At 40.4% G+C, this 11,568-nt stretch overlaps 1 protein-coding gene across 2 annotated transcripts; it reads left to right on the top strand.

Annotated features, from left to right (window-relative positions):
* Positions 1 to 1,196: 1,196 nt before the first annotated feature.
* Positions 1,197 to 11,547, top strand: LOC132956369 (FYVE, RhoGEF and PH domain-containing protein 4-like). 2 transcript variants are annotated; one of them, XM_061029779.1, is made up of 15 exons: positions 1,197 to 1,475; positions 3,813 to 3,950; positions 4,093 to 5,117; positions 6,129 to 6,274; positions 7,167 to 7,323; positions 7,430 to 7,568; positions 7,774 to 7,832; positions 7,975 to 8,118; positions 8,606 to 8,778; positions 9,018 to 9,048; positions 9,138 to 9,221; positions 9,298 to 9,423; positions 9,513 to 9,656; positions 9,933 to 10,071; positions 11,303 to 11,547. In XM_061029779.1, the coding sequence occupies exons 1-14, from the start codon at positions 1,349 to 1,351 to the stop codon at positions 10,050 to 10,052; spliced, it is 2,613 nt and encodes an 870-aa protein (XP_060885762.1). In that variant the 5' UTR covers positions 1,197 to 1,348; the 3' UTR covers positions 10,053 to 10,071; positions 11,303 to 11,547. The 2 variants fall into 2 exon arrangements, with proteins under 2 accessions (XP_060885762.1, XP_060885761.1); XM_061029778.1 differs by having other exon boundaries at positions 3,810 to 3,950.
* The last annotated feature ends 21 nt before the right edge of the window (positions 11,548 to 11,568 follow it).

Below are 11,568 nucleotides of genomic sequence, written 5' to 3'. Positions count from 1 at the left end.
AGCTGGCGAGTCGCGACAGATCAATTTAGAAGTCGATGTTGAATCCTCATGCAAACAAGATTGGTGTTTTGAGTATCCTTGTAAATTTCCCCGTTGTGGGATAAATAAAGGATTATCTTATCTTATCCCTGTAAATTGGTGACGTCAGTCTCGTGCATCTGTAGCTGCAATTTATCCATATCTGATGATACTTTTAAAAGTGTACCTGGAAATGTGCGTACGTAGCCCCATGTTACGTCCATGGACTGTAAGGTCCCGCCCTGTACACTCCATAGACTGAGGAGACTTCATGAGACCTCATGAATGAAAATGCATACAAATGAGTGGGTAGTTCAAAAGTTTCCAACTTGAAGCTAGGCGAAGAAAAACAAAATCTTCTAAAAAAACCTTCTGACCCAGAAATGGAGGTTGAGATATGCTTAGAAAGTACAAGTACAGTGCTAAGACTAGAATTGTAATTAGGACTAAGAATACTTGATTACAAAATTATGCAAATAATGTTTAGAGCAGAGTCAAAGTCACACCCAGACTCTATACAAAGGGTCTTTACAATTTGAGAGAGTAAATATGATTCAAGAGGTGTTTATTAGTTTGTTGTACAAAATGCAAAAAAAGGTATTAAAAGGAGATGTGTATCAGTTGTTGGGGTTAAATTATGGAATGATGCTGATATAAATGTAATATATATTGCTACCACAACGGCCTGTTTAACCTTGTATTAGCGCAAGGGTTCAGCTGCATGAGCCTACTTGTAAATATACTTGCCTTGTACATGATGGATTTTACATGAGTATGAGTATTTTTATTCAGCCATTATACATACAATAATTTTAAACAATACAGGCAGTTGAAACAAAGTCAACAGTCATGTATTATGTAGTGACTGAAAAGGCATTAGCCAGGAGGGGTATAAATGTCACCTGTATTAATCACATACACACTCACCAGTGACTGATGCAGGTTTCCAGGTCAGGTGGTAACTTGTTTGCACACATACACAAAATCCTATGCAAATACAATTTTTTCTTATGACATTAAAATACACTTCCAATGTAATGCATGGTCGTTGTGAGATGATGACCATTACAATAAGCAATAATTATAAAAGATATTTGTGATGACGTGTAAACCCTTCAAAGTGTACGTCACTGTGTGTCTGATTGGTCGATGTCCCTGAGCGGAGTTGTTGGGGGCGCGTGGTGATTTTAATCAGAGGCGGCGCGTGCCTTGTAGACCTTAGTAGCGATGATTGAGCACGTGAAAGAACAAACGTCAGTGTGTTAAGTCATTTACAAACAAATCGATCTTCTTCTCTGTCGCATCTACATTTTTCCCCTGTTTTGTCACAATGTTTGACCTAAAGAAGAGGAACAGTTTGACACTTCGCAGCAGCCATGACACGGAGGAGTTCAGACGAGTGGCTGTCAGACGCAAAGTTAAAGGAGCTGCTGTGGACTGCGACGCCTCTCACCCAGGTGAGGGATATTTCATTAAAGATTTTTACCACCTGACACAATTTGATGTTGAAGATACTCGCCGATAAGAAACAAAGGTATTTATTTATATTGACCTCAACAAATATAATGAAAGGTTGTCGGTCCATTACCTTATTAATGTCTCTTCTTAGTATGTCTTTGCTTTAGTCATTTCTAAAACGCGTCTATTTTTAATTGATCTTGCTGTAGTCGCCATAGCCCATATTCCAAAGTAGGCCTAGCTGCTTTTGTTTTTATAGCCTATCCAAGAAATGAAATTTAAATTCTTTGAAATGAAGGTAGGCTGTTTTCAAACTATTTTCTAAGATGTCAGAAATCTGTATTCTCATCGAACAGATTATTAAATCAGCTGGTCACTTTGTTACCCTAATTAAATGGAACACCAGCTTTAAACCCCACTAAGACAAATGGAAAACTTCTTCAAAAAGAAAGCAATACTGGCTTCGACAGGTATGTAAGAAGGGGACCAGGGTAATCAGAGCAATCCCACCCCATGTTGTACCTTGCTTACATCAGTTAAATGCTATTTAAATGCCCTTTGGCATCGCGTGCGTGCGTGTGTGTGCGCGCGCGCGCGCGCGCGCGTGTGTGTGTGTGTGTGTGTGTGTGTGTGTGTGTGTGTGTGTGTGTGTGTGTGTGTGTGTGGTTGCCTGTTAGCCTCTTACAGATTAATGCCATGAAATGTCTTTTCCAGTACTCAGTCTGGACTTTGACTGTGTGTCTTAAGACCGCTATTTGTCAATCCCTTACAATGCACATAAAGCTGCTCTGTTCCCTTAGTGAGGCCTGGCTATTTATTAAGATGAGTATGTATGCTCCAATGGTACTATTTTGTAAGAGGAAGCAACCATACATTCATCCATTATTCCGTCTATCTGACCTAAATAAGTGAAATCATTCTTTAAAATTGGGGTTAAGAATACTTGATTGTGACTTACTTAAGGAGAAAAACCTGTTGTTCCATTTAGGGATGTCGAACCATTTGTGGACAGGGCAGTGTTATGAACGCAAATGGAAAAAGCTGTTGCCTATAGCAACAGTCTTATTAAAACCAGCTTTCCCATGTACACTGTCCTCTACACTGCAAAAAGTGAACATTTAACTTTTTGTGTCTGAAGATGTCTGTCTAAATTAGTCGGTATATCCTTTAAATACACTTAAAAAGTAAAGTCTGTTTAATGCGTTGACAGATATGTTAACGTACATTTTTTAATATCTTTAAATAAGATGTTGATCAGGAGTGTTCGGGTGTATGTGCCTTATAATTCTAATGTGTGTTATGATGTATTTGTGACATTCACTTGCTAAGTGAAATCAGTGCTGTTTCACTCTCTTCATGCCATCGCTGAAGTTGCCTCTAAAACGATGGCATGACTTGAAGACTGGCAAAGGTTAGACTGGGGAGAAAAGGGAAGCGAGAAAGCAGAAGTATTAAATTCTTAAGTGGGCTTTAGCACTTTCCACATGACCAACAAATCCCTTACTCCTCAGCAGAGCCAAGAGTGAACAGGAAAGCTGTTCTTTGTTCTACAAGTATTGGACACTCTTGCATGAGTTTGGAAATTGACGGCAGGTAGGAAAATAAACATTGCACAATTGAATAGTAAGCAGTTTTTGGTAAAACGACAGCTCAGTATTGTTAGCATGTCAGTATGACATGCTAACAATACATCAAAGTGATGAAACAGCACCGAGTACTATTTTCAGTTCAACATATGTACTGTTCATTTATGTCATCAATAGAGAGTACATGGATTTGTAATTTGGGCCAGACATGAGGGATGTGGCAACAGAGGCTACATGCATGATATACTGTAATACCATACACAGGGATAAATACAACACAGCAAATTTAGCTGTGCTTTCTGGAATTGTAAGAGGCAAAAAAATTAATGTAGGAAGAAACTTTTGCACGACAGCCCCTCCACAGATGAGGTGGTGGGTGCTCTCAGAGAAGGACCTAACACTACGTCCTCCTCAGAATCAAACTCTGAGGAACACGCAGTGGGTCATTAGATCCTTTGCACCTTTCTATACATTTGCCATAAGTGATCCATGTGCTCCAATTCTTTCTTTGGATTCTGCCTGTGTGTAGGATTAATTTGATTAAATACAAGTGTAGAAAGGAACTCTAGTAATAGCGGTACACAACCTACAGGTGGTGACATTGCAGTTTTTCCATATGTGTTCATATATTCTCTTCAGATAAAAGCTCAGAAGGAACAAGAACTCATGCCTGTTATTAAATCAAACTGCTGTATTGAAGAATAGTTTGAAGACATACTGTACAAATAATTGATGTATTCCTTTTAGTAGCAGGCAGTGGAGTGTGTGGCTCATACATCAGCGGCAGTGCTTGTGACAGCTTCTATGGATCAGAACCTCACTCCAAAATTGAAGCAGAGGAAGACGGGGAACGAGTCCCAGTCAAAAGATCACCTGTCAAACCACAAGGTAGGCTGACGATCGGTATCCAACATGTACACCCTGAAAGTAAAGTGTTCAAGTCAATAACTGCGAAAATAACTAGTTTTTTCCTTTTGAATTGTTGCTTGTCCTAACTCTATGCACCATATATCATTTGTTTTATCTGCAGTGCCTCCTAAACCAGCTCACCTGCAAAGCCTTCTGAGTCCAGGACAAGCTCAAGCCCACAGTCCTACTTCAGGAAAATCAGTACCTCATCAGGTTAATGGTTCAGACCAGAGACTTTCTGTTGCCTGTATCAGCCCGTCAAGGACTCGTCAAGGCTCCCCTAGTCTTGTCAGAGGAGGAAGCTGTTTTTTAAAAGGTGTATCTGGGGTGCAGATCAGCCCTTCCAGACATACTCATGGGATTCCAAATCTTACAAGCAGTCCAGGTTCAGGATCTCCCAGTGCAGGCAAAAGAGGCATACAAAGCTGTAGCCAACTGAAGGGAGGAGAACACGGCCCTGCAAAGTATTCCCCAAGGAACCAGAGCCCTCTAATAAGAAAACTGCAGACCCCTAGCCCAATGCACGGCAAGATGGGGAGCAACAGCCCTGCCAAGTACTCTAAATCCTGGCTTGGACTAAACCGAATACCAAGCGTAAAGTTGGAAGGACAAGAGAAGAAAGAGGGGAAGTCTTTGAGTGTGCCTGACTTGATTTTTCACTTGGATGAAAGCAGGTTTTTCCCCACTGAAAAAGTTGAACGTCCTCCGCTGAAACTGCTGCAATCACCCAACCTCGACAGGCCAGCCATCAACATAAAATCCCCCGCAACCTATGGACTAAATCATTCCACAAATGAAGCCCATCTATCAAACGACGACAAAGAGCTTTTCCCACCACAAATGAATGGCACAGTGCAGGTGAGAGATTCCACTGCAGTGAAGGGGAAGGGGACAGATGATAAAATGGAAGAAGGCAAGATCTCATATGGCTGCAAGTGTGCCTGCTTGTGGAATGGGGCATCTACAGAATATAGCATGCTTCAGAAGGAGTCTAATGATGAACAAAAGGATGAGGGGAAGGGAAAGGTGAGAGAAGGAGCTGAGCCAAAAGATGAAGAGAACACAGAGCAGAAGCTGTACAAGATAGCCAAAGAACTCCTGCAGACAGAGAGGGCTTATGTGGCTCGTCTCCACCTGCTGGACCAGGTCAGTGTTGACATCTTTCTTTAAGTCCATCCACAAAACACGCAGTGCATTTAATGCTAAACAATGTCTCTAATACAATTACATGAGCAGAGGTGTCAAGTAACGAAGTACAAATACTTTGTTACTTTACTTAAGTAGAAATTTTGGGTATCTATACTTTAGTGGAGCAATTACTTTTCAGCCGACTTTTTACTTCTACTTTTTACATTTTCACACAATTATCTGTACTTTCTACTCCTTACATTTTAAAAATAGCCTCATTACTCCTATTTCATTTAAGCTTGTTTTCATTCCGGCTTGTCATCGTTCAAAAAAACACAAAAAAAACCTATCCAGATAAATCGCGCCGTCCGGATAGAGTGAATTTGATTGTGGTTGGATGAGAAGTATAAACATATAGGCCACCATTCCGACAGCAAGGAAATAGCAGACGTATGCTATTGATAACATGCCTCTGAAGACTTTTTGCACCATTACAATACTTACAGGCAACTAGTCATCATATCTTCCGCTTGAAACATGAAACACATGTTAATGCTCGGTAGTACACATATCTGGTTCTTTAATGTATTTGCATTGTACTAAAATGCGTTCATTTTCAATGGGCATAAATGCAGCTGAAACGGGTGCATCCCAAATGTTCCAACATTAACATTTTAATATAACATTATAGTCATCATGGCCTTTAGAAAAATGTTTTTTTGGGGAGGTGGGGTAGTGCACTATAGACCCCTGTGGCGCGGCCTAAGCTTTTGTCCTTAATGGCATTTTTTTCCCTTACATTACTTTTATACTGTAAGTAGTTTTGAAACCAGTACTTTTACACTTTTACTTGAGTAAAAAGCTTGAGTTGATACTTCAACTTCTACAGAAGTCTTTTTTAAACCCTAGTATCTATACTTCTACCTGAGTAATGTCAATACTTTTGACACCTCTGTACATAAGACATTGCTGATCTGCCCAGTACAATATTAGTTTGATTAATCTGTACCTCTCCAACTTCAACCGCAGGTGTTCTGCTCACGTCTAACAGAAGAGGCGGGCCGAGGCTCTTTCCCCCCTGATGTCATCAAAAATATCTTCTCCAACATTTCATCTATCTACTCTTTTCACAGTCAGTTTCTGCTTCCTGACCTGGAAACCTGCATCAGTCACTGGTGGTGTGTATGTGATTAATACAGGCGACATTTATACCCCTCCTGGCTGAAATACTGCCCATTCGGCATATCATAATCACCATCATAGGGGCAGCTCAGATGCTCCTATGATTTTCGACATCTGTGTTCAAAGATACACATAGAATAGGAAGCAGAATCTGACCAATCAATGCTGTGTCACCGTTTCCAGATTGATCAGCAGCATAAGGCATTAAAAAGTGAAAAAAGAGGAACATTGGGAATTATTTAAAGTCAAAACAACATATCCCTCATTTGCTACTGGCAGAAAAAGCAGCTAGTGTTAGCATTTAGCCACTTTGTAGCTAACATTCCCATTAGTTAGGAGGTGGCTGAATGGTTTTTATAGTCTAAAAGTGTTATTTTGTGTGCATTACCTTGCTAACAGAAATGTTAGCTAGGGTGTTGAATGATTACTTTAGTTTATTTGCAAACATTTAATGGGGATATTGAATCTTTTTACTTGAAATATGACTCGTCTTCTAGGTTTTGACTATTTATGGTTCTTGCGGTTGATGATTTAACCAGGAATTTATTAAATCCTGACTTTAGATATTGGAAAATGATGATTTAGCAGTCTGAGCCAAGATGCTACATGATGTTAACTTGCTTCCCCAATCCCATAAAATTGGGAAACGTTCATATTAATTCTAACAAAGCCTTCTAAATGATTACTGTGACTCAATGTTAACATTGAGGTTGAAAGGCTGCACTTCACCCTTGCAGCCAATTGCTTCATTCCAAGGAATGTGGTGGAAAGGGCCAACAAAACAAATTAGCCTTTTACTAAAAACTTAGAAATGGCTTGATACCTACAGCGTATAACTTTAAGGACCCTTCCGCTCTTTGACATTTCCAATCCCACCAAATCTAGGTGTGAGAGCCCAGGCCTGGGTAATGTTCTGCTGCAGAACGCACCCTTCCTCAGGATGTATGCAGACTATGTCAGGAACTTCGACCAGGCCATGGAGCTGGTCAGGACCTGGACAGAACGCTCGTCTGCCTTTCGAAATATAATCCAGGACATTCAGGTCAGACTAAATCAGAAGGGCATATGTATATCAGTGTTTATTCCTGTGCATCTGTAAGTGTACAGGTCTGTGCTGGAAGTCATGCATGTATTGTATTGTATTTTAGAGTCAGGAGGCGTGTGGCAACCTGACCCTGCAGCATCACATGTTAGAGCCAGTCCAGAGAGTTCCACGTTATGAGATGTTACTCAGGGATTACCTAAAGAAACTGCCCGTAAATAACCCAGATTATGATCTTTCTCACAGTAAGTATAGTGTACAAGTCTCTTTGTTGCATTCCATTCCAATCATTTCTCTTGCCTATAGATTCTGCAAGTAAGCTTATAGGGATCTTGTTGTAAGTCCAAGTTTCCTTGTGCTTTTGTCAGAAAAACTCAGGAAACTTTTGTGGCTTCTGTCTCTGTTGGGTCTTTATGTCGACAATGAGTGTCCTCTTGTCTCCTCCTGCAGAATCCTTGCAGACCATTTCCATGGCAGCCACCCACTCAAACAGTGCCATCCACAAAGCTGTATGTTTAGCATGAAATACCAAAACATTTACAATGGTTCTAAGTAAGATTTCATGAATGCCAGAAACCAAACAAGCTATATACAACTCTGGATTGTGTCCATACAGATCTGTTTCAGTGTCTCCTCTTTCTCTGTCTTCAGGAGAGCCTCAAGAGGCTGCTGGAGATCTATGAGATGGTTGGAGAAGAGGAAGTGGTCAATCCAACCAACGAGTTTCTCAGGGAAGGCCGTCTGCTCAAGCTTGCTGCCAGGAACACATCTGCCATGGAGAGGTACCTATTCCTGGTAAGAACACTGATTTGTATATAATATGTATAAATCGAGATAAACTAGTTTATTTTGGAATTTTTTTGTTGAGACAATGATTATTGATTTTTTTTAAATTATTTTCTGTCATTTAGTAAATGCAGAAATATTTCAAATGTTTCCTAAGTCACTCTAGCAAAGAGCATCCTTGATGTAAATCTGATTTAGCTCTGAGTTCATAACAAGAGCTGTATGACCTTATAACTAGGGGTGGCTGTGGCTCAGTTGGTAGAGTCGTCCTCTGTCAACTAGAGGTCGAGGGTTTGATCCCCAGCTCCTGCAGCAGCAGGCCCAAAATGTCCTTGGGAAAGACACTTAACCCCGAAGTCACTACATAGTAACCACTGCTGAATGGGTGTGACATGCGGTGTAAAAGTGCTTCGAGTAGTCAGAAGACTAGAAAAGCGCTACACAAGCTCAAGTCCATTTACCATTTCTAACTATGAAGTACAACTTCTCTCCACAGTTCAACAACTTTCTGCTGTGCTGCACTCCAAAGTTCAGCCTGGTTGGGCAGCGCTTTACTGTCCGCTGCAGGATTGGAGTGGACGACATGCAGGTGCAACAAACCACCAATGAAGACCACCCACACACCTTTCAAGTTTCTGGAAAGGAGAGGACTCTTGAGCTGCAGGCCAGGTTTGTTTGTTTTTTTGAGTAGTACAATTTGGAAGCATCAAAGCAGTTTAGCAGCCTGAATCTTTTTTGGTGGTTCCTCTTTGTATGTTTCTGAAATCGTGTGCTGATTTCATATTTATATATTTAGTAATATTATATTTAGTAATGTTTAGTCTGTGAAGTGTTTGTACATTTACAGCAAGTGCATTAAATGCTTCATCCAATATCAACACTGTTTTGTCTTTCTTTGTTCATTAAAGCTCTGAAGAAGAGAGAGATGATTGGATAAAGGTAATGGGATTTCTATATTCAATCCTCGGTGCAGCTCTTTACATGTAACTGAAAGATTCAATGAGTTTTTAAGGACGTTTTAATTTCAGGTCATTCAGGAAGCCATTGATGTGTTTGAAATGAAGAACGAAACCTTCAAACTGGCTTCTAAGGAGCCAAATATAGAAGACTCAGTAAGTCTGATAACAATTCTAGATTGAAGAAAATGTTGTAAACCAACAGCTGATGACGAGGCATGTTGTTTTACAGACGGAGGAGCTTGGCCGGCGTGCCCCTCGTTGGATCAGAGACAACCAGGTGACCTTGTGTATGAAATGTCAGGAGCCTTTCAACGCAATCACCAGGAGGAGACACCACTGCAGAGCCTGTGGCTGTGTGAGTAATGACATGTGATCATCTGAATCAACAGAACACACATTATGTTAGAACTTTATTTATCAGGTTTGTTTTTCTCTGTCTCACAGGTTGTGTGCTGGAAGTGTTCAGACAATAAAGTGGCTTTAGAGTATGATGGGAACAAGCTGAACAAAGTGTGTAAAGCCTGCTACTCCATCCTGAGCTGCCAAAGAGGGGAAAGGTCAGAGGGGAAGAAAAGGAGAATGCTGGAGGTAAGGCTTGGGCTTTGTAAAGTTTTGACTATAGAGAGCTCTCTAGTTTGTACTCTTAATGGGGCTGAATGTAAATGTATATATTTCCTTTTTTACAAACTTGAATACATAATGCACATCATATAAATTAATTAAGACAAGCTCTCTTTAATGCAACAAAGTCATATGTTGATAATCCAACTAAACAAATTTACTTTCACTTTACATTACTTTTAGCATAAAATGCAACTTTACATGGATTATGTGTTTAACACTCCTGTATGCATGCTCTCCCAGTCTGAGGCATCTCTAGTGTCCACTGACCGCTTTAGGCTTCCTGCTGTTCGGGGACAACCCGAAGACCATGCAACATGTTTGGTGTGTCATCACCAGAACAGACTCTCCTCCTGTCCTTAATCTGTACACAGCTACTCAGGTAGGGGTCTCTGTAACACACATGGGGTTAATTTAACAATGCAACATACAGAGTTATTTTGAATGATTACTTTTCACAAGTTATAAAGCCACATAGTATTTTCTGTTTGTACTTCATTGTTAATCGGGGGAAATTGTCACTGGACTTGCGATCTTACATCTTCATCTCATTCATACATGTAACCACAGTCACTCCTAATAACTGGGAACACAGCACTCGCTATCTGCAGATATGCACTTGTGTTGAGAAAGAGAGAAACATGACTTTAATAGCGAGGATCTGTTGTGCAATCAAATTGCACAGACAGTTTCTAAATTACATTTTTCAATCACTTAAAGGCAGGGTTGTTAATTTTAGAAAACTAGCATGATTTTGAAAGTAGCATTCCCTCAGTGCTCCATCTGCACCTAACCCCACCCCCTCACTTACATGCACAAGTGCCATTGGTCCAGAAGCAGAGCTCAGCTCATGCTTTGAGTGTGGGCTAGGGGAGCAGGGAGACAGGGAACTTCCTGATTGGTACCTCGTGGCAGACATTGGTCGAAGATTTTAAAGGCTTAAAACTGCTACAGATGATGGATTTTCTTCGTTCCTTTTTCAGAGAACATGAGTTATTAATTTCTGTCAGGACCTAAAGACAATTTCGACCAAAATCTTAAAAAGTGGATCTGGAGGAAATTACCAACCCTGCCTTTAAAGGCCATAGAGCATTACATTGCTGCTTCTTTGTTGAATGAAATCCTACCCATAACTAAATTCTTATCAAAATATTTCTGAAAATGGAAATGTTCTCTTAAATTGACATTATTTTGATATTCTCCAGAAAATGTTGCTGCATTAATCTGGACTAGGCGTACACACTTCAATCTCTCAGACTTTATGTGTAAAGTTTCATATTATACACTACTGGTGGTGGATAAAAGAAAAAACCTCTATGGTTTAGAGTAGTTGAATCGGCTGTCTGTAAGATTTTATAATTAATTGTCATACTACTTTAAACCTCAACATACCACTGAATGCTTTGTTTTCCACCCCAACCAAGGGGCGAGGGGTTACTCATTTGGAAAACACGACTTTTAAAAATGAGAACAAACTGAAGGTTTTCTCATTCACTGATTTAACCTGCTGTGTTATTAGATAACTTTTGTTATGACTTGATGCTACATTGATAAAATTGCTTTATTTAACATCTGCATCCTCCACCTGCTTGTGTATTCCTTCATGTTTCCAGGACTTGAAGCCCTTGACCTGTATACCTCTACCGGGCTGCAGTGTGAAGGATTCCCCACAGGACCTCTAGGGTCAGCCTTGTTTCTGTTTGACTCGATCAAAAACCACCCACACTTTCTCCTGCGAGAGCTCGGAAGTCAAACAGAGCTGGCTGACTGCTCTGAAAGTATCTGTGACAGGTTGGCAGCATCTATACTCGGTGACTATGACAACATCCCTGGTGGCTTCAGATGTGACGTTAATGGTTATGTGAATGATGGAAGTGTC

The sequence above is a fragment of the Labrus mixtus genome, chromosome 22 (assembly GCF_963584025.1).
Source record: "Labrus mixtus chromosome 22, fLabMix1.1, whole genome shotgun sequence".
Lineage (NCBI taxonomy): Eukaryota > Metazoa > Chordata > Actinopteri > Labriformes > Labridae > Labrus > Labrus mixtus.
This window is presented reverse-complemented; position numbering and strand designations above follow the sequence as displayed.